Source organism: Manis pentadactyla, chromosome 6 (assembly GCF_030020395.1).
Source record: "Manis pentadactyla isolate mManPen7 chromosome 6, mManPen7.hap1, whole genome shotgun sequence".
NCBI classification, from domain to species: domain Eukaryota; kingdom Metazoa; phylum Chordata; class Mammalia; order Pholidota; family Manidae; genus Manis; species Manis pentadactyla.
In genome coordinates, this window is record NC_080024.1 from 124,242,366 (window position 1) to 124,266,869 (window position 24,504).

A 24,504-nucleotide genomic window follows, 5' to 3' on the forward strand; every position below is an offset into this window, starting at 1 on the left:
GCTCTTGCACATTTCTCTGTAACTCCATCAGAATGTTTATGACTTTTATTTTGAATTATTTTTCAGGAAGATTGGTGATTTCAGTCTCACCTGGCCCTCTCTCTGGTGTTTGAGGCATTTTGGACTGAACAAGGTTATTCTACCTTTTCATGGTGATGGAAGTGGTCACAGGCGAGTGGCACATGTGTCCGCTGAGAGAACAAAGTCACCTCCTGCTTGCTGGTCTCCTTGCTCATCTCCACTGCCTGTGCTGGTCAATTGCAGGCAGAGCGCAGGCTCTGGGTCTGGGCTGGTTAGCTGCACACAGGGAGAGGACCCTGTGTGGTTGATGTGGGTGGGTCTCCTCCCCTGCTGTTCTGCAGCAATGGATGGTCAGTGGGTTTGCTTACAGTTCTGGCCGGGGGTAATGGACATCAGGCTTCTTATCGTGGTGAGGGGCTTCAGAGCTCTGTTGCCACCCAGTAGGTTAGGTTGCCTGAATTTCCTTATAGTTCCCAGCCTGCTGGGCTGACTGTGTGTGGATGATTTTTTTCCACCTTTTAAACCCTTGTCCCTTCATGAATTTTAAAATGCCCGCTTTTCTTTTGCCCCAGGGCAGCCTGCTGTGGTGAACTGTTCACAGTGTTTGTCTCAGATTTTGCTTTTCCATTCCTCTAATACCCAGTACACCATGTAATGTGTGTCTGTGCTCCTGGTGCAGATTACTTGGGCTGGTTATTTAGCAGTCCTGTGCTTCCACTCCCTCCCCACTTTGATTCCCTTCCTCCCACCAGTGAGCTGTTGTTGGGGGAGTACTTGGGTCCCACCAGGTCATGGCTTTGTATCTTACCCTTTTCCATGAGATGTTAAGTTCTCACAGATGTAGATGTAACCTGGCTAGTGTACCGTATCTTCTGGTCACTCTTTTAGGAGTAGTTGTATTTGCTGCATTTTCGAAACATATATGGTTTTGGGAGGAGATTTCTGTCACCCTACTCATGCCACCATGTTGAGAATATCTGACCAAAAGGTTTTTATTTTTAATTAGCAATGGCTTCAGTTGGCTCTTCTAACTGCCTGGGTATATTTAAGAAACTGGGTATAGTTAACTTTTGGATTCAGCACAGTTTAGTATCCATAGGACAAATGCAAACACAAAAGCTTAAAAAACAAGTACATTCTTTTATTTGTGTATATATATATATATGTGTGTGTGTGTGTGTAGGAACTTCATGCATAAATAGGGTAACTGGAGGTTTATTTTAAGGTGAAATGAAAAGTAATGGGTATGTTTCTGAACATATGTTTTGATCTAAGTGTCAAAAGTTATGGTTGTGATCTTGATTAGGCCATGATGGTTTGTGGTAGGTGGGTGCCTGTCTCCGAAGAACTGGCTGTTAGATATGAAACAGCACTTACTTTTATAATCCTACAGAGAAGATTTCATATTGAGCCCTACTCATTCATTTTTTCACATAGCTCCTGTGGTGAAGAGGGTTGATTTCTGTGTTGTTTTTGGTATTTGGCAATTTTTCCTTTGGTAAACAGTGTGTGCAAGCCATAATCCTTTAACCTTGAATCTGAGCCCTAGGCTATTTTATGAAAAGAGAATCTTTGTTACACCATGTGGCACAGAGAAAGATTGTGTCATTCAGGGTCAACCAGAGAAACAGATCCAGTAGGATATATGTATATTATAAGATGTATTACAAGGAGATGGCTTATACTAAGCAAGTCTGTAGTTCATAGACAGGCTGTCAGGAATATTAGGCTAGAATGCTTAGTTTACATACATGCTGAAGCTACTGTCTACAGGGGGAATTTCTTCAGCTCTGGGGGAGTCCCAGCTCCGCTTTTAAGACTTTCCAGGAAATTGAATCAGGTCCAGCTAGGTTACCTCAAATATGAATTTTAATGGCATATGCAAAATACCTTCACAGCAATACCTAGATTAGTGTTTGATTGGTTCACTGGGTAATATAGCCTAGCCAAGTTGACATATTAAAAAAGACCATCATGTCCCACCCTTTGTCAACTTGGCACCCATATACAACTCCTTAAACTATACTTAATCCCCAAACAAAGATAACAGAAAAAGGCATAGTTCCACTTAACATGATACAGTTATCCCATCCACAGACAACTGAAAATATGCTAACCCTTTCCCCAAAAGAGGATGTGATGTAAAGGATAGGGGAAGAAAACAAAGAATATTTGGTTAATATATGTATACAAACATATACATAACAATGAGGAATACTCATAAATATTACAGTCCTCATCTCTGCAATGGGCCACATGATTGTGGCTGGTATTTACAACTACTTTCTTCCACTACCCATTCCATATTACCTCTGCTTTCAGCAAACACTTCAGGTGGTTATGGTTCTTTTCCCACTGGGGTGACCCAAACCTTCATTTCTGAAGAGTCTGGGCCACTAGAATTGGGTTGTTGTAGTTTCTCATTGACTTTAATCATAGGATACAGACTAAGAGACACCCTAAGGTATCTCCTGCATTCCAGAGATGCTCTTCCTTTTCTCCATTGGGTAGTAGCAACCCATTTTCCTCTTGGTATCTGTGATCAATCAACCCAGCCTATACAGTAACCACCATCTTTGGCTATTGATTAAAAGGTATGAGGAATGGCCAAGTGGCAGTGTCAACTTCCAGTTCAGTGAAATCAATGTTATGTCTCCTAGTGGAAGCATTCCTCTCTTTAGAACTAAGTCCTCTAGACCAACAGACTCTAAGGTCATAGGGAAGGGAAGCAAAATTTTGCTAATATATCTCTCTGGGAAACAGTGAATGGAGCCACTCCCATTTCCATCCTTTCTTTCTTGAACCTGTGAATCCTGGCTGTGGGAGAAACAGCACTGCATATTGGACACTGATTTAGAGCATCCTAAAGGACCTCCCCCAGTCCCACAAGGTACTGCTTTGTAACAGGCACTGGAGCTGAGTCTTTAAAGACCATTTTACTGCTCTATCAAGAAAGCAGCTTCAGGATGATGGTGGATATGGTAAAATGACTAAATTCTATGGTCATGGGTCCATTGCCATACTTCATTTACTGTGAAGTAAGCTCCTAGATCAGAGACGAAATTGTTCAAAATACAGTGATGATAGAGCATTCTGTTAAGTCCATGGATAATGATTTTGGTAGAAGCATTGTGTACACAAAAGGCAAATCCATATCCAGAGTAAATGTCTATTCCAGTAACATATATCTCCAGCCCCAACAGCTACTTTAGATACCTATAATCTTTCAAGTGAAAAAAGATATAGAGGGAAGTTAAAGATAAACAAGGCTGGAATGAATGCTGTTACTGTAATGGTTAGTGTTGAAGATAGTATATAACTCATGTTCTTATTAGTGTGATCAGGGTGTCATAACCAAATACCAAAGACTGGTGTTTTGAACAACAGAAAGTTATTTTCTCACAGTTCTGGAGTCTGGAAGTGTGAAATCAGAATGCCAGCATGTTCAAGTTATGGTGAGAGCTCCCTTCTAGGCTTGTAAATGGCATCCTTCTCACTCTCTCCTCACGTGTTAGAGGAAGATCGAGCAAGCAGTGTCTGTTCTGGTAAGGGCACTAATTCCATCATATGAGCCAACTCTAAGGACCCCATCTAAACCTACCTTCCAAACGTCCCATCTGTAAATATAAGCACCATCACATTGGGAATTAGGGCTTCAACATTTGAATTTGGGGGATGGTGCATTAACTCAGGCCATTGTGTGTGTACAAAAATACGCAAAATGGATATATACAAAAATAAATACAGATATAGGTTAATAAACATAATATATATTTCCTAGCAATGTCTGCCTAGAGGACCTAGAAGCAGTGATACCCAGTAGCAGTGAGCACACCCAGCACTCAGATCTTGGTTTCTAAATACCATTCTCCAGTAAAAGAGAGTAGGACTCCTTAGAGGAATGGCTAATTATAGTAACGATGAGGCAAAGAAAATGAAAGATGAGCCTGAAGCCAGAAAGCAATGTTCTCAAAAATCAAAAGGATGAAGGAATGTCAAAGGGACTCAGGAGCCAATCTAAAAGAGCTTCCAGTGGCTAAAGCTGCAACAATTTGAGCAACAAAACAGGTAGCATGATGTTGGCCTACAATCCAAATTATAAAATAACTGTAGATGAGTCCATACCAAATAAAGAGTCCAATATATAAATAAATGATTGAATGAATAAGTAAATGAAAGAAAAGAACTAATCTTCTTTCAGAAGAATTCCAAATAATTTAAGGAAATAATTCTCCCTCCAGGAGGTAGAATCCACTCTGCTTGTGTGTGAGCTAGATTCATTCCCAAGAAATAGGTTGTGGAAAGGTGACAATGGAGAAATACTTTCATCAGATGATCAAGATTAACATCACCAATGACTAGTTATGTTGATATCATGTAACATAATGTGATAAACACCTCTGCATTGTTCTTCCCACTCATAACACTATACTGATCATGGGAAAAACAGAAGACAAATCAAATTGAGGAACATTGTACAAAACACCTGACTAGTTCTCCTCAAAACTATGGGATACAGTAAGACAGTGTTTAGAGGGAACCTTACAGATAGGTATTTAGTGCCTTCATGGACCTATGGAAACTGAATTCCATGTTATAGGAGAAATAATGGAAGAAACCAAGGACATTGAAACTCAATGTATTAAATCACAGTTTCTGTAGGTAAGGCCCGGAAACCTGTTTTTTCAGAAAGCTCCCAGGTGATTCTGATAAATGTCTAGTTTTGGAACCAGTTAGACAAGATTCTTTCTTTGCTCAGGTTATGCTTGTTGTGTGAATTAATTTATAAGTTTTACATGTCCTGCTATAATGTAACTGATTTCAGTAAACATTTTATTATAATGCTTTTGTCATTATCTTTAGCAGATAGTTTTGACATATTTTCTGTGGTCACTGGAGATTCATAGTAGTATCAAAATTGCTCTAGCTTTCCAGAGCAGGTATGTTCCAACAGTGGCTGAGTAGTGGTATGTGAAGTCAGCCTTTTGAACCATTGTTTCTGATCCCTTGATTCTGTGTTTGTAGAGCCTTTGAGCAATGTAAAAGGAGCTTGAATCTCTAAATGAATGAACTAATAGAAATAATGCTTTCATGATTTGTTTTTCATGGCCAAGTGGTTATTATATACTTACTTTATACTTAGTAATTCCCTGCTCCTACCTCCCACTTTTCTCCAACAAGCAATCCAGCATGACACTTAGCAGTGATGATTTTGATGTATCACTTACTGTACAGAAGTATTTTTGCAAAACAGCACAACTCGTAGAGACCAATTTTAAATTACAGAATTTAAAAACTAAGGTTCATTTGGTAATGCTAGTAGTGACAAATGTTATATGAGAAAAAAACATGCAAAGGATTATCTTTGTGTAAATTATATATAACTGTTAACGTTAAGATAGCGTGATCGATTTCCTCTAAATTAGTCATACTGGGGTAATTAAAGGCTTTTGTTTTATCCTTATTCTCTAGGGCTTTTCTTACTGGTGGAGGGTTCTGTGTCAAATGGGTGCCAGGTTGTAGCCCATACAGACTATAAGAAATCCACATTTTAAAAATATTATTAATGTACCATTACATGAGCAACATTATGGTTACCAGACTCCCCCTATTATCAAGTCCCCACCAGATACCCCATTATAGTCACTGGCCATCAGCGTAGTAAGATGCTATAGAATCATTACTTGTCTTCTCTGTATTATACTGCCTTCCCCATGTCCTCCCCCCCACTACATTATGTGTGCTAATTGTAGTACCCCTTTTCCCCCATTCCCTTCTTACAAGCATTCTGTTAAATTTATCAACTCCCTATAGCACTTTGCATATTCTGCTGTCATATCACCTGCCACACTATGTATTCATTGTTGAGCTGGCTATCTCTTCTTGTTTACCATAAATATTCAAAGGTAGTGAAATACAAAGCTGATACATAGTAGGCTCTCACAAAATATTTATTGGATAAATAGAAATAAAATTTGTATTGCTGATTTTGGAGTGGGAAAATAGATTTGATAATAAATGGAATATTTCATTTTTGAAATTTTATTCTTTATTATTTTATCTCAAAATACTTTTATTAACAGGTCCAATTCTGGAGAATATGAAGAGTTAGTTGAGGCATTTAGGAAAATTATTTTTAAAAGTTCTAAGCAGTAGGGTTATATGCCATCTGGTCTTATAAAAGTTGGTAGCTAAGTATGCACAAAAATGGGGAATAGAAATTCTCACAACACAACAAATCATGAATTCTTTCATTCAAAGTAGCAGGTAGAATTTAAATACTAGCTCACTGGACCTCTTGAATCACTTAACACACCCGTGGATTCATAATATTCCATTTACAGACCAAGCAGACCATTTTTTCTAGATGGATTCATTGAGATAACAGCTAAAACAAGTTAAAATCCATCATAATATCCCTGCATTAATTTTAGAATGAATTTATGCAGTGTTAAATGGACATTTGTTTTTATTGTCTCAAAGATTGAACTTTCTTCCAGTAAAGCAGAATAATGTATATGTATGGTGTTCTAACTTGAACAGTACATAAAAATTAGTAAATAAGGTCCCATTAAAAGTAGTTGTAGTGTAAGTAACATGTGTCCCGATAGCATTTCTAATGTCCATTAATGCTTAATTCTGAGGAACAGAGCTCATTTTACTGAACCATTTAGTCAAACCGTGTGATTATTTAGAAAGTTAATTCATGCATACTAAAATCTAGCTTAAGTAATGCAGAGGGTAGGAGGTAAAACTCTATGGAGACAGTAGTCCTTTTTGTTATTTAATGATCAGCCATAATTAACTTGCAAATTTGAAATAATTAGAACAAATTAAAGGTATTTAACTTTGCCTCCCTAAAGAAAAATTCAAATTGCACCAAATACAGCTTTAAATTATTCAAATCTCAGAGGTCTGGGCTAGATTTTTTTTTTTATAATGCCTTTTTCTATGATGAGAATACCAATCTACATTTGTCAGAAGGCATCCTATCAAGTAATTGCTCTTTGTGTTTAATAAATGACAGCTATTCTTCTTTGTATTCCAATCTCCCAAGACTACATCAGCATTTCCGTGGCATTTTAATTCAATAAAACAAAAGGTTAATGTTTTTCTACTTTTTAAGGAATGCAAATACAAGTGGTATTCAACTGCTCCTGAATGACATTTAAAATTTGCCATTCAAGTGCAGACAGACTATCGCGATATGAGATTAGGGCAAAATAGAAAAGTTCAGGGAGCTTTGGATTATTAAAATTTTATTGGACTTGAAGAACTGAAAATGTTTTTTCCTTTCCCCATCCTAAATCAAGGCTTCTCAGAGTTGCCCATCTAGTATTTTATAATATTAAAATATGAAGATATAGTTCAATAAAATCTTAGTAATTTAAGAGTGACATATAATTGGCAGTCCTGTAAATGTCAACAGTTTAATCCTTTTTCTTTCGAAGGCTTAAATTTGATTATTTTACCATCACTTTAACAACTACCACAGATGCTAAATAAGAATAACGGAAAACTATTCCTAATAATTTCATCATATCACTGAATGATGTCCTACATTAGTCATAGCTACTCAATGAATTTGTGCACATTTTACCTGTACTGTATGAAGTGGTAAACACTGATCATCTGATAGCTAGGGTTTGACTTTATGGTGCGTCACACAGAATGAATGGTGCAAAGTACATGGTAAGTAAATCTTTTTTTTAGTATCTATGAGACAGTGATCATGGGTTTAGGCAGAGTAGTGTGAGGGCCTCCTGAAAAAAGGCAAAGCAAGGTAACTACAGTCAAAGCAATGTAACTGTGCAAAGAAGTTCCTATCGAAGCTATGTGTTAAGCATTATGCAAAGTCAGAGTCACACCAATTCTCTAGGGTAAAGATACCAGACAAAGAATATAGACATCTTCAGTGAGATCAGTTAAAGCTCAAAAAGCCAGGAGCAACTTGGCCTGGAATGTTTGAGTGTTCCACAAATAAAGAAGAGTATCAGCATAACCCATGACTTCACTGTATCAATTAGATCATGACACTGTAAAATTTGCCTTAGCCTGCTAAAAGGCCCAGCTTATTTTTTACTGTACGTGTGTGCTGTTTTCCCTTCTCTAATCCTGACCAAGGAATCTGCAACCTAGGCAAAAGACTAATTTGGTAAGCAATCCCAACTATAAACAGCCCAAGAAGTCAAGATTCTTAACACACTCTCTACCAAACAGACAACCCAGCCCACCTTGGGGCAGGGCAGGCGGTTTTACAACAAGTCTGCACCCCTAGTCCTTTACCCCCATTCCTGAAATTTCTCAATTGCACGTAAAACGCCTAGACGGCAACAACCATGGACTCTCTTGTCCGCTCCTGGCATGAGCCAGGAGCTCTGTCATCTCACTTTATCTCTCAATAAAAGCCTCTACCTTGCTCTCCTACCTTGAGTGTTTGCGAAGTTCATCCTTTAGCTCCATGAACAAGAACTCTGGCATCCTCTTGGTCTATGTTGTTTTAGAAATAATGTATAGTTATTAGTTTTGATACATCTCAGTAAATCTGTTTCTTTGTAAAATGTTTTCTGCTTTTATTTTTTAATCAACTTTATTGAAATATAATTTACATTTAACAAAATGCACACTTCAAGTTTGATGTGTTTTAACGAATATATATGTATAACTAACACCCTGATTAATACAGAAAGTGTCCTTCGCTACCGAGGGTACTTGGTGCCACTTTGCAGTAAGTTACCCCACAAACCCCTGATCAAAGCAACTATATTAAGTGATAGTTTTGAATGTTCTAAATCTTCATATAAATGAAATTATACAGTATGTGTGTATCTGGCATTTCTTACCATATGTTTTGGGTATTTATGCATGTTGCTACATGTTTCATTAGTCCATTACTTTTTAGTTTCTGAGTAGTAGTTCATTGTATATTTATTCCACAACTTATTTATCAATTAATTTGTTACTGGATATTCAGACTATTTCCAGATTTGACCAGGAAAAAAAATGAACTGCTATAAACATTTGTGTTTAAGTCTTTTAGTAGACATGTTTCCTTTCTCAAGATCTAGGAGTAGAATTATTGTAGCATGTTGTAAGTTTATTTTTAAGATGCAGGAAACTCCCAAACTATTTTCCAAAATTATGTAACTTTATAATTCCACCAGTAAAGTATCAGAGTCCTATTTGCTCCTTGTCATTGCCAAGGCTGGATATAGTCAGACTTTTAAAATACTAACCATTTTAGTAAATGGGAGATGGTATCTCATTGTGGTTTTAATACAGTTTTCTGATGACTAATGATGAGCATCTTTCAAGTTTTTTGCCCCATTCATATATCTTCTTTTGCAAAATATCTGTTCAAATCTTTTAACCAGTTTTAATTGGGTAAACAACCCAATTATTGAACATAGAATTATTTGTATATTTTAGATACAAAATCTTCATCAAATATATGTATTGTGAATATTTTCTTCCAGTGTGTGACTTGCCTTTTTATTTCCTTAATGGTATTTGTGAAAAGCAGGACTTTTTACTGATGAAGGTTAAAAGTTATTTTCCTTTGTTTTCATATTGTATAGTTTTAACTTTTACATTTAATTCTATGATCCATTTCAAATACATTTTTTGTGTAGTGTAAAGTAGGGCTCAAGGTTCATTCTTTTTCTATACAGATATCTAGTTATTCTAAAATACTTTCATGAAAAAAACTGTTTCTTCTTCATTGAATTGGCTGATGTCTTTTCAAGTCATTTGGATATGTGCAACACACACATGCTTTTATCTGTATTCCACTAATTTATATGTCCATTCTTTTGTCAGTGTCAGACAGTCTGTATTACTTTAGGTTTATGGTGAATCTTGAAATCAGGTAGTATAAGTATTCCAACTTTCTTTTTCTTGTTAAAAAAATTTTTTTTTAGCTATTCTAGGTTCTTCTATTTACATTTTGGATTCAGTTTATCAATTTCCATTAATGAAGTGAGTGTATGATTAGATAAATTCTGGGACAACTGAGATCTTAAAAATACTTTTATAATCTACAAACATGATTTATTGCTACATTTATTTAGATCTTTTTAAGTTTAACTCAGTAATACCATGTAGCTTTATCAGTGCAACAGTCTTGCACAATTTCATAGAATTTATTGGTGGTATATAGAAAGAGTATTGATTTTTTTAAATATTTACCTTTGTATATCAGTCTTGCTGAATGCACATATTCTAGCAGGATGTTGGTTTTGTTTTGGTCGTTTTCATAAATTCCTTAGAATTTTCAAGTTCACAGTCACATTGTCAATGAAAAACAACAGCTTTACTTAATACCTTTCCAAGCTTCTTGCCTTATTGCTTTGGTAAGACCTTCCAATACAATATTGAATAGAAGAGGTTAAAGAAGACATCCTTGCTTCATTCTCAAGAAAAAGGCATTCAGTAATTCACCAATAAATACAGTGTTAAATATAGATGCCCTTTATCAGATTGAACTGTTCCAATTTATCCCTAGTTTGCTGAGGGTTTTTGCCAGAATTTTGTCAAATGCTTTTTCACCATTTATTGATATAATCATAAAGTTTTGCTCCATTATTCTTTTAATGTGATGGTTTACATGGATTTATTTTTTCATGTTAAGCCAACATTGTATGTTGGAATACTCATTTGGTCATGATAGTACTTTTTTATATATTACTGAATTTGATTTCCTAATATTTTTTTTTCAAAATATTCTTAGATTCTTGCATCCATGTTCATAAGGGATACTAGTTTTTAATATTCTTTTTTTGTAATAATGTAATCAGGATTTGGTATCATATAACAAAATAAGTGTTCCCTCCTATTTACTAAAAAATTATGTAACATGAATAATATTTCTTCCATAAATATGATAAAATTTACTAGTGAAGCTATATGGTGAGGTTTATTTCTGACTTTATGAATTCAATTTCTTTAACAGATATGAGTCCGTAGATATTTTTCATTTCTTCTTGAGTCAGTTTTAACAAGTTGTATTTTTTAATAAATGCATGAGTTTCCTTCCATCTCAATTATTGAATGTAGTGGCATAAAGTTGTTCAAGAAATAGCCTTAATAATCTTTTATTCTGTAAAATCAGTAGTGATATCCCCTCTCAGATTCCTGGTATTCATAAACTGAAATTTTACTTTCTCATAGTTTGTCTTGGTAGAGATTTATCAGTTTTACATTTTTCAAAGGCCAACTTTTGTGTTTCTGTTCTTTGTCTATTTCTTTGATTTCTGTTCTTTATTGTTTCTTTCCTTCTACTTAATTTAGTTTGCTTTTCTTTTTCTAGCTTTATAAGATGAAATATTATATCATTAAATTTAAACTTTTCTTCTTTTCTTATATAGTCATTTAAGTTTCTATTCAGGGGCTGCCTCTGTGTCCCTCAAATCTTGTAATATTTGTATTTACATTATCATTCATTTCAAAATATTTATTGATTTCCTGGGGGTCTTTTTGACCTATGTGATACTTAGAATTATGTTCTATAACTTAAGAATACTTGAGATTTGTCTAGATCTTTTGGTTTTTATTAATTCCATTGTGGTCAGTATATATACACTGTATATATAAACTATTAAAGTTTATTTTATGACTCATAAATGGTCTAGTTTAGCCAATAGTCAATGTACACTTTTAAAAGTTGCAGGAAAAAAGATGGCAGAGTAGGAATACAAAGCAGGAACCCTCTCTCACACATACACCAAGAAAGCAACTAAAGCAAATACAACTAACCCTGAAACGATCTGAAGACTGCAGAAAAGACCATCTATACATGTGTGGTAACAAAGGGAAAACCAAACAGAGATGGGTACAGTGGCTGAGCAAGGACTGATCAGGACCCCAGCTTTTCCCACATCCCATCCCACAAAGAGGAGGGAGAGGAACAGAGCAGGGAGGGGATAAGTGCTCAGGAACTCTGCACACCTAGCCCTGGAGATCTGCTCTGAAATATGAGTCCATATTACAATGGGCTTTGGTGATTAATGGGCCTGGACACCAGGGAAAATTGGAGCACTCTGGGAGACTGGGACTCCTGCCATTTGTGGAGGGAGAGGTACACTCCATTTGTCCCACTAAGACCCAACACAGAAGTGGCAGTTTGAAGGATTTACCAGCAGTGGGAAGTGTGACAGAGGGGCAAGGGTTGGATTTAGCTCCTCAAAAGAAAGGGCAGGTGGACAATACTCCAGCTTTCCCTCATCCCAACTGGTTGGGTGCTTTTAGGTTCCCCAAATGCTTCATCCCCATCACTGGCAGCTAAACCGAGGCACTTCGCTGCACACCAGCCACCCACCAAGCCCTCTGGGCCCAGCACTGTCAGATTTTGCTACTTGCATAACACGGAGACTTTTCAGCCTGAGAGAAAGAGAGGGGCTTTCCCAGCGTTCTCAGCCCAGATGGAGAGACACCTAAAGGAGCCAGCTCTGAACACTCCTTTCTTGCTGACAGCCCAGCCCTGAGCTATGCTCCCTATCAGGCCAGCAGTACGGCCATTGCTACTGGGCAGGCAGAGGGGAACTTTGCCCATAGTGATGCCAGCAGAAGCACCGCTGATCAATTCACAAAGGGTTGGCTGAGGAGAGTTGCCAGCCACAGTGACCTGAGATCATCCACTCTTAGTAGGCAGGCATAAAGGTGGCACTTCCCATGGGCCACCAATACCAATAGGCTCCACTGCAAAGTAGAACCAGGCACTAGTGAGAAAAGAGTCTTGACCTTCTGGGTGCCACAGGATGCTTTTATCATAAAGCCATTACTCTAGCCAGGAGGCATAGCAAATCTATAATGCAAAAGAAGAAACACAGAAACCCTTACAAAATGAGGAGACAGAGAAATATTTTCCAAACAAAACTACAGGATAAGACACCAGAAAGAGGGCTACTGAAATGAAGATCAGTCTTCTTGATAAGAATTTCAAAGTAGCAGTCATAAATATACTCACTGATTTGAGGAAAAGTATATCTCAGGGAAGTCTTCAATAAAGCAGAGAGCTGGAAAAGAGCCACTCACAGCTAAAGAATACAGTAACTGAAATGAAATATACAATGGAGGGAATGAATAATAGATTGCTGCAACTAGAGGAGAACAATGAGATGGAAATTAGAGAAGGAAAACAGTGAAGCGAGAATACAGAGAAAAAGGAATCTAGAAATAAGAGGATGCTGAGAGCTGTGTGACAACTCAAGGCAAAACAGTATTTGCAAATAGGGGGACCAGGAGGAGAAGAGAGAGACAAAGTAGTAGAAAGTCTATTTGAAGAAATAATTGCTGAAAACTTCCCCCATCTGGGGAAGGAAATAAGACACCCAGATCCTGGAAGCACAGAGAGCCCATAACAAAAGGAACCCCAGGAAGATAATAGCAAGACATGCAATAATTAAAATGACAAAGATTAAAGATAAGGAGTGGTTACTGAAAGGAGCCAGAGAGAGAAACAAGATTACTTATAAGGGAAACCCCATCAGGCTATAAGCAGACTTCTCAGCAGAAACTTTTCAGGCCAGAAGGGAGTAGCATGAAATATTTAATGTATTGAAACAGAAGGACCTTCAACCAAGAATTCTCTACCAGCAAGATTATCATTCAAAATTTAAGGAGAGATTAAAAATTGCATAAACAAAGGCTGAAGGAATTGACAACCACTAAACTGGCATTACAGGATATATTAAAGGGACTTCTGTAGATGGAAATGTTCTTAAGTCTAAATAGTTTTCACCAGTGACAATAAACCCATAGTAAAGTTAGTAGACCAATTGTTTACCAAGCAAGTATGAAATTAAAACAATTAGGAGAATCAATGATACACCAAATCAGTCAGGGGATGCACAAAAAAATGCAGATTATGACATCTAATACATAAAGTGTAGAGAAGGAAGAAGAATAAAAAGGAAGTGCTTTTAGATTGTGTTGGGAATAGAGCATTCATTAACTTAATATAGGCCATTATATAGTTACAAAGCTATCCATGAACCTTATGGTAACCACAAACCTAAAGCCTATAATAGATACACAAAAAAATTAAAAAGAGAAATCCAGTCACATCTCTCAAAATCATCAAATAACAAGAGAAGAGTATGAGAGAAAGAAAGGAACAGAGAGGAACTATGAAAACAACCAGAAAACAATTAATAAATGGCAATAAGTACATACCTATGAGTAACTACCTTAAATGTAAATGAACTGAATGCACCAATCGAAAGACACAGGGTGGCAGAATGGATTAAGAAACAAGACCCATCTATATGCTGCCTGTAAAGCACTCATTTCAGACCTAAACACTTACATAGACTGAAAGTGAAGGGATGGCAAAAGATATTTCATGCAATTAATAGGGAGAAAAAGGCAGGGGTAGCAGTTTTATATCAGACAAAATAAAATAGACTATATATATATATATATATATATATATATATATATGATCCCAACATAGGAATACCTAAATATGTAAAACAAATGCCAACAGTTTTAATGGTCACTGTCCAAAAGACCAGAATTAGCAAATGTTGGTGAGGATGTGGAGAAAAAGGAACTCTCTTTCACTGTTGGTGGGCATGTAAATTTATGCAGCCACTGTGGAAATGAATATGTTTGTTCCTCAAGAAACTAAAAATGGAGATACCATAAACCCAGTTATTATACTTATAGGAATTTACCTGAAGAAAACAAAATTCCTGATTCAGAAAGACATCTGCATCCCTGTGTTTATAACTGCATTATTTACAATAGCCAAGATACAGAAGCAACCAAAGTGTCCATCAGTAGATGAATGGATAAAGAAGAGGTGGTACATATACACAATGGAATAAGACAGAAACACTGCCATTTGCAACAACATGGTTGGACCTAGAGAGTAGTATGCTAAGTGAAATAAGCCAGGTGGGAAAAGACAAATACCATATGATTTCACTTATTTTTGAAAACTAAAAAACGAAACAAAATGAACAAAATAGGAATAGACATAGACACTGAAAAGTGACTGGTGGTTACCATGGGGGAGGGTTTTGGTTCTTTGGGTGGGGAGAGTGAGGGGGATAAAGGGGCACAAAAATTCTCAATCATAACATAAGTTGGTCACAGGGATGTTAGTATAGCATGGAGAATATAGCCAATGGTTCTGTAATATCTTCCTATGTTGACAGATACTGACTGCAGTAGTTGGGGTAAATATTTAAGAATACTGGTAACTGCTAGACCACTGTGTTGTGTACTTGAAACAAATATAAGATGGTTTATCAACTAAAGTTAAAAGTGTATGTTTTGTTTTTGAGTGTAATGTTCTGTACATGTCAATCAAGTCAGATTAGTAATGTTTAATTCTTCTGTAGTCTAGTAAATTTTTGTCTTTTTTTCCTATCAGTTGATAGCAAAGGGATATTAAAATATCCAGATATGATTATGAATTTCTCTACTTTTTCCTTTAGTTTAACAGTTTTGCTACTTATGTTCTGAAACTCTTAGATGCATATGTATTTAGGGTTACTATGTCCGCTAACTTGCCTCTTTAATCACAGTGAAATATTTTAATCATGATGAAACATTTATTTTTATCTCTAATACTACTTTTTCTTATCACATACTTTATCTGATATGATATAATCACTCCAGCCTTCTCTGTGTACTGTTTGCATGGTGTATCTCCTTCCATCCTTTTATGTCAACCTATTTTTTTATATTTAAACCGTGACTCTTATAAATACGATATGGGTTAGGTTCTGCGTTTTTCTCTAGTATGATAATTTCATCCATTTGATTTCAGTGTTTAATTCATTTTATTTAATGATAGATGCTGTTAAGTCTAATGTTTTGCTTTTTTTTCTTGTCTATTAATCCCATCTGTTCTTTGTTCCCTGTGTTTCTCCTACTCTGCTTTTTTTTGTGGCAGTGGAGGAATGGGAGAATAACTAAATTTTTCCCATTTTTTAAATTTCAATGCTTGTATTTTTTTTTTTAGCTATACTTCTTTGCATTTTCTTTAATGAACTCTGTATGGGTTAAGGTATGTTTCCCAAACTTATTAAAGTCTATGTAGTACTAATAGTATGCCATTTTATGTATAAGAATATTCTCCTGTGTAGGTATATTTACCTTCCCATTCTTTGTGATATTATTGTCATATATATTACAGCTGAGTGATTGTAAATCCCGTAATACAACATTATTATTTTTGTTTTAAGCATTCATATCTTTTAATGATATTAAGAGAAGAATAAAAAATGCAGACTTTTATGTTTATTCACCTAGGTACTATTTCTGATGCTGGTCATTTCTGTCTATAGATCCAGATTTCCAACTGGTAGTGTTTTCCTTCACCTTGAAAAACATTTTATTGTTTCTGTAGTTCATGTCTGCTACCAACAATTTTTTACCATTTTTGATTAGCTGAAAATGTTATGTCTCATTCATTTTTGAAGAATATCTTCATGAGATGCAGAATTATGGGATGACAGTTTTTTTTCTTTCAGCACTTTAAAGAATTGTTCCACTATCACTGGCCTTCATCTTTCTGCTGAGAAGTTAACTGTCAGTATTATTATTCCTTATATAATTGACATTTTTATCCAGTTGTTTTCAAGAGTATCTTTGGTTTTCAGTAGTTTGATCTTTAAGTCCAAGTGTTTCATTGCTATTTGGGAAATATTCTGCATTATATCTTTAAAATATATTTTTTCAAGTATTTCTTTCTACCCCATTCTCAGCCTCTTCTGAAAGTCCATTATGTTTGTTAGATTAATATTGTCTCTAAGACCGCAGAGGCTTTGATAATTTTTCTTCAATCTTTTTTCTCTATATTCTTCAAACTGGTTCATTTCTATTGATTCTGTCATAAAATTCACTTACTCTTTGATCTTTCCTTTTTCCAGTTTTTACCTCAATCACTATAATTTTCAGCCATAGAATTTCCATCTAGTTTTCTGTTAAGAGTTCCTATCTCTCTGCTGTGACTACCTGTCTATTCACTCATTAAGACCATTTTTCTTTTATCCATATTTATGTCTATACTTAAAATATTATATATTTATAATAGCTGATTTAATGAAGTCTTTATCTGCTAAGTCCAACTTGTGCGTCATTTTCTGGTTGATTTTAACCGACATTTTTTAATTTTTTGTGACTGTGGATTATATTTTCTTTCTTTCTGTGTCTGGCAATTTGTCTTATATCCTGGCTATTATGGATGATACAATCAGATATGTGGATTTTATTATAATTCTCTGAAGGGCATTGATTTTTGCTCTTTTCAGTAATTTAACTACCTGCTAGTCACCTTAAACTTAGATAGGTTTAGTCATATGTTTTGTGAGGGCAGTTCTCGGAAATGCCCAAGGTGTTTCCCAAGCCCCTGTAAATTGGTAAGACTTAATCTCCAAACTTTTTCCTCCCTGTATTTTTTGTTGTAGCTTGATTTTAGATTTTGGTAGAGATTTACAGGAAATCTTTGTCTAGAATGTGGACTTTCTGGTGTCTCAGCTGAAGTCCTCAACATTAACACTATCTCTCCACTCTGTTCCAGAACTCCAGTTTCTCCCAGCATTGCCCAATTTGTAGTATTTCTCTATTTCTGTATTTCTATTCTGCCTTTCAACTTTGTAGCAGCCACTTTTTGGTAAGTCTTGCAGTGAAAAAGAAAACAACAGAGAAAAGTCTACAAAATTAAAATTTGTTCTTTGAAAATGTAAATAAAATTCATGAGCCTTTTTACTTATAACCTATTATAAAGAGAAAAACAAATTAACAGTATCAGGAATATCAGAAAATATCACCATAGGTTCTAACAATATCTTCTTAAGTAATTAATATTATGAACACTATTTTGCAAGCACATTTCATAATTTAAATGATATAAATTCCTTGAAATTGACAATATACCAAAATTGATACAAAGAAACTAGAAAATCTAAATAGACTGAAATCTGTTAAAGAAATTTAATATCTAAGTAAGAAACTTCTCGTACGTAAAGCTACAGACCTATAAGACTTCACTTGTGAATTCTGCCCAACATCTGAAGAGATATTACAAATCTTACACAGCTTCTAGAACAGGATTTCTCAGTCTTGGCACTACTGACATTTTGGGCCACATGTATTGGCGCTGTTCTGTGCATTTAGGATGTTTAGCAGCATCCCTCTCTGCTCTCCATTAGTTGCCTAGTGCTCCCCAACCCAACTGTGACAATCAAAAACCTCTGCAGACATTGCTAAGTGTTCCCTGTATAGCAAAATCCTCTCCTACCCAACTTGAAAACCACTGAACTAGAGGATGAAAGAAATTTTTCCCCACTCCTTTTGTGAGACCTAAACCAAGTGAACGCATTAGAAGAAAAGAAATGACAGACTACTCTTCCTCACAAACATAAATGCAAAACAAAAAATGTCTTTAATGAAATATTAGCAAATTAAGTCCAGGAATATATAAAAAGGATAATTCAGCGTGACTTCAAGTAGAGTTTATTCTGGGAATGCAACATTTATTTAACATTTTTAAATCAGTGTGATTTACCATATTAACATAATACAGAAGAAAGCATCGTCTAAAACAGATGTGGAAAAAGTATTTACCATAACTCTTGCAGTGATCATTATAGGGGAAAAAATGACCTCATCAAACTAGTTATCTGCAAAGAGAATATGAACAAAGGTATCTTTTTAATCATGAATTCTTTTAGAAATAAAGTAAGGGTGTCCACTCTTAACGACTTCTATTCAACATTGCACTGGAGGTCCTAGCTAGTATTATCAGGCATAAGAAATATTGGAAAGAAATAAGTAAAACTCTTTACTCTCAATATGTCTACATAGAAATATCCTAAGGAACCTACAGAAACAACTACTAAAATTATTAGGTGAATTAACACACTCAAAGAATTCAAGTTCTACTAATAATAATCAATTTTATTTCTTATGTTACAACTACCTATCATATAGCAATAGATATAAAGCAGCAAGTAGAATATGAAAGAAAGTATTTACAGTAGCATCAAATACCTAGATAATTTAACAAAAAAGTGTACAAAATCTACGTTGATCACTACAAAAAACTGCTATGCAAATTTAAGAAAAGTTAAATAGAATGAAAGGTATACCATGTTATTGGATTGGAACACTCCTTACTAAGGTATCAGTTTTTTATCCAAATTAAAGCTTGGATTCAACGCAATTTCAGTCAAAATACCGTCATACTGTTAGAGAATTTGGCAAACATTCTGAAATGTGTATGGCAATATAAAAGACAATTATTGCTATTTTAAGCTAAGAATTGGAAGGCTTATGCAACCTAATTTTAGGCACATAAATTTAAGTTATGTAAACAACATAGGTTGGTATTCACATTTAGATAAGTAGATCAATGGAACAGAGTAGAGTCTAGAAATAGACTCCCACACTAATATGTGCAATTGCTTTTTAACAAAGGTGCCAAGAAATTCTGTGGAAAAATGAGTCATTTAGATGAAAATATGTAATGGAGATAGAAAAAATGTGAACCTCAATCCCTACCTCACATCATACCCAGAAATCTATCATCAAGTGTTAGAGCCTGAACCACAGAGGAAGGCAGGTTGGCACAGAATATCAGAGCTTGTGCAGGGTAGGGAGTGCTTTTATATCAGGGACTGTATTGGTATAGTGTGTTGGAACTTGAAACTTGACCTGCAGTCAGCTGCACCCTCCCCCAAAAATCCTAACCCTGGATCAAACTTTCAGGCTTCTAAGTCTGCTTTTATGTCTGTGCACCTGAGCACTGACACAAATTGATGATTTCTAATTCTTAGGCCTCAGCATTGTAAGACAGTCTTTTCATTGTTCTTGGAATCCCACAATACATACTCCAAACCTTTATCTCTCTCCTTTTACCTATTTCTTTGACTCACAAGAATGTATTTACCTTCTCCTCACTGAGAAAATTGAAAGTGAGGCATATGCTTCCTCAACACTGTTTCTCTCAAACTCACCACCATAAAGTTAATCAGCCTCCTGGCAAAAAGGTACAGTTATTGATCCATTTGCTTTCTTGAAGTATCTACCCAAATGTTCCATAGGCACCTCAAGCTACATCTAATGTTTCCCATCATCCCCAAACCTTCTCTGTATTGCCTTATTCATGCAAAATCCTGCCAATCATCCTTAACTCCTTTTTCTCCCTGACTTTTCACATTCACTCATCAAATTCTGCCAATTTTAAATCCTAAATATTTTTTAAGTCTCTCTCCATTCCTACTATTGTTTTTTCCATTTCAGACCCTCATCATCTCTCATCAGAACTGCTTTAACAGTGTTCTGACTCATCCAGCTTACCGCAGTCCATTTCCTAAATGGTGCCAGAGTAATTTTTCATAAATTCAAGTTGGATTATGCCATTTTCCTTTATAGAGCCTTTTGGTGAATCTACCTTGCCTACAAGATAGAGTTCAAGCTCCTTGACATGAGAAACCAAACTTTTCATAATGCAACCTGTCCCTATATCTCCTGCTTCACCTCTCACTTCTCCATAAATACAAAATTGTACTTGCTTATATATTTGCTAATACTATTTTCTTCTGAATAAAATATCCTTCCATCCTTCCTTATTCCCTACTTACCCTCCCAGATTAGCTTGAATTCTTCAAGAATTTCCCTTCAGTTTGGCAGGTAGTGTTAGGTGCCCTACCTTTGTGCCCCCATTAACACTCAGCATATTCCTAAATCATAGTATGTATCATGTTGTATTAAAAATGGTCTGTTTCTATGTGTCTCCACCACTACAGTTACTTGGAGAACAGTAACCATGTCTTGCTCATGCTTATATACCTAATACCTAGTGCAAATCAAGTACTTGATAAATGTTTGTTTTTCGTGTCTACCCATCCCAGCCCCATAGCACATTATTAGGTCCATAGAGTGTGTACCTGATAAATATATGAGGTACATATACAGGAATGATAGATTTGGGAATTTATTGAACAGGAGCAAGGAAGGCACAAGTTACAATAACTGGTATTTTTCATATGAGTGAATGAGAGAATGGTGATGTCATTAAACAAGAATGGAAACAGGTGGAGGAATGAGTTTCTGGATAAAGGTAATGCATTGCTTTAGCATGAGTTGATTTGGGAGGTATGGGACTTCACAGTTTCTCAGAAGATACTTGGTTGGGTCATCAGTTTTGCAAAGCACAGTGGTCTAGAAAAATCTATTTAGAAACTGTAGTTGAAGATAAGACAGTGTGGTAAGTATCACTAAGAAAGTGCTAAGTAGGATAAGAGGAAGGACAGGACAGAATCTTCAGGGAGGTCTGCATTTATGGTGAAGAAGTACAAGAGTTCCCACTACAAGAATCCTAAAACTAGGAAACCAATAAAGGTAATATTTGAAGTCCAAGGAAAACAATTTTCAGAAAGGTGTAAATTGCTCTGAAATGGCCTAATATCAAGCAAGACTGTTGAAAGAGAAGATTGCTAGATTTATTCTTTCAAAAATGACTTAGGTAGGCATGTCTGTTAAAATTAATTACTGTTTTTGAGAAATTTGTCAAAGGAGGGAAGAAGAGAGAAGATGGTAATATAAAGGAGATGGTGACATTTTTATTTTTTAATTACACAAGTGCATGCCTATTGGAAGAAATGAAAACATTCAGAGAAATGTTAATTAAATTATGTAAGTCTTTCCCTCAGTCACTATTTTTTTACTTTTCTGGACTGATATTTATCCATCTGACATTTTTAGTTTTATAAAAATGAAATCACATTATACATTCTGTTACTACAAATTGCTTTTTTTCCCCTTAAACTTCTTCCACAACAGTATGTAGAACTATCTCACTCTTTCTAACGGCTGACTAGTATTCCTTATGATGGATGTATTGTAGTTTATTTACTCATTCTCTTATTGATTATATTTGCCTTCATTTTTTCCACTGTTACAAACAATTCTGCAATGACTCTTCTTGGACAAATATTCTCATGCTGTTGTTTCTGTAATTCTGTAGGATAACTTCTTAAATGTAGAATTGTTAAGGCAGATATTTTTATGTTGAGTTCACAAATCACCCACCTAAAAGCTATACAGTTAAACAATGTGGCGATTAAGGGTGCTGACCCCCGCACCACCATAGAAAATCTGCATATACTTCTGACTTCCCAAAAATTTAACTACTAATAGCATACTGTTGACTAGAAGCCTTAGAATATAAACGGTCCATTAACACAGATTTTGTACATTATATGTATTATATACTGTATTCTTACAATAAGCTTGAGAAAATAAAATGTTTTTCAAATTTTCACAAATCTCCAAGAAATTTTCCAGTGTATTATTGAAAAAAATCAGTATAAAAGTGGACCTACACAGTTCAAACCTGTGTGGTTCTAGGGTCAACTGTACCAGCTTGTGGTTACTCCAGTAGTATATTAAAATGCTCTTGTCCCCACACCCTCATGGACACTGTGTATTATGCTTTTCCACTTACAGGAAGAGTTCTGGTTTTTAGGTTTAAGTTTTGATTTTTAATGGAAAGTCTGATATTGTCTGTAATCTTATAAAAGAATCTAGTTGAGAAGATAAGAAGTTTGTAAGTTTTAAGACAAGGAAATTATTGTCTGGCCGTAGTCACAGAGGGCATAGATAAATGGTATCAAGAGTATGAATAAAAGATGCAATTTTCTTCTGAGACATTAAGGAGAAATAATAATTGGGTAAAGATAGAAATGAATGCAAATGAAAGAAGAAATTTTTCAAATAGTTATCTTTATTTTAGGAAATAGAAACCTCAAGTCCACTGTTGAGATAGAGGATCAGCAGGACAGGGTTTGAAAAAAGGTACAGGAAAGCTGTGTAAAATGGGGTAAAGTAGCAGGAAGCAATCAGTATTGGGAATGTTCATACCAACTAGTATTGGAAGTTTGGCTAAGTTGAGGATGAGTGAATTTGAATGAAGCCGGTAGTCTTGGTCATATGAACTTTTCTACAAGAACAAGCAAAAGTGTAGTCCTTGGATTTGACTAGGCAATTTGGGGCTTCTGGTTATCTTACTTCACAGTGAGGTAGTTTCATTATCCCTATTTTCCTGTCCCATGAATAGAAGTTATATGAGCCTAGACACACATCCACTTGTGGCTACACATAAGAAAGTGATCCCTGGGTTCTAGAAAAAAAAAATTTTTTTAAGGGTATAAATTTAATATACTGCATTATGCCCATATAAAGCATGCTGTTAATAGTTTTGTTTCTTTATTCCACTCTGAACATAGCCATTTAATTTCTTGGTTTTTATTAATAAATTATATATGAGCAAGCATTACTAAAAATTCTAACCAACATAAACCAGAAGCCTAGTGACTTTGATAGGTTTACCATGATTTGAGTCCTGCTTAAAAGCCACCTGAGATTAGTAATGGGGCCAGTAATAATCTATCAATTTATTCTTGTGTAGAGACTATCTCTGCCTCTGGGGAATTTAAACATACTAATTTTTAGAATTTTTTTCAATAAAACTCTTCTTTTTCACTTTAATCGTCACATTGCTAATGGCATGGGGAAGAAAAAAACCAAAGTGACATGAGTCTGGTGGATTTACATTAGAAGGAAGAAGCTGTAGAATAGGGAATATAGATCATCAGCATTTCTCTCTAAAAAATAAAATGTAATAAGAGGAAATGTGCTAATGCATAGTTTATTAGAGAGAAAAACAAATGTCCATGTGTTTGTTTTCATTAAAATTCCTTTTACTCCGTATTTGCCTTGTTGAGTTTATAATGCAATTATGTGAGGACAGAGACCAATTCTTCCACATGCACTACTGTACTATTCCCTGCATAGTCTGAGTACATAATAAATACTATAGCCGTTGAAAATGAGAAACACAAATGTATTTTGAAGCAAATTGGTGATGTTTGAATCCGTAATGTTCATGTTCAGTACTTGGAAACATTTAGTTATGCAAGTCTTGTTTTAGCATACTTTTTATTTCCACAGATATTCTGGTTCTTAGTCATACTCTGTGGCTTTATTAGCTGTTTCATGGGGCTGAGTCTCATTTACCCAACTCCAAATGTAAGCTTTTTGAGGATAAAGACCATTTCTACTCCAAAATTATTGTGGCAGGACACAAACTAGACCTTTAATAAATTATTTAAGTTACACCTCAATAAAAAATAAGAGAAACTTCTTAGGCAAATTGCATTTTAACTAATGCTGAATTTATTTCCCTTTGTGTGATCTGTACCTGCTTCTATACTCTCTACAGTTCATTCATGTTTATCCTTTTCAGTTTATTGAAGTCAAAATGTGATGGCTGGGTGCCTGGAACATCATCATCTATCAAAAAGTATAAAGAGTCCATTAATAGTGGAGAGAATCGAAGAGAGAAGAAGACAGTAGGGTTTCAGTCGCGTATGGAAGAAGATACCCCGTGGGCATGTCAAAAGAAAGATACATATCAACCCCAAAGAGGTGAGCTTAGCATCTATAGTAGCAAATGAGAAGCTGTTG

General features: G+C 35.4%; 1 protein-coding gene across 7 annotated transcripts in view; it reads left to right on the forward strand.

The window, feature by feature from the left end:
• Window positions 1–24,504, forward strand: part of KIAA1328 (KIAA1328 ortholog) — a 336,759-nt gene that overhangs the window by 236,007 nt on the left and 76,248 nt on the right. For 6 of the 7 annotated variants that reach the window (XM_057504134.1, XM_036884986.2, XM_036884987.2 and 3 more), the window contains one exon: window positions 24,284–24,465. In XM_057504134.1, coding sequence (XP_057360117.1) covers window positions 24,284–24,465 — 182 coding nt within the window. Of the gene's footprint in view, window positions 1–66; window positions 1,013–24,283; window positions 24,466–24,504 lie in introns of those variants that run through there. The other variant, XM_057504133.1, reaches the window with a different exon arrangement.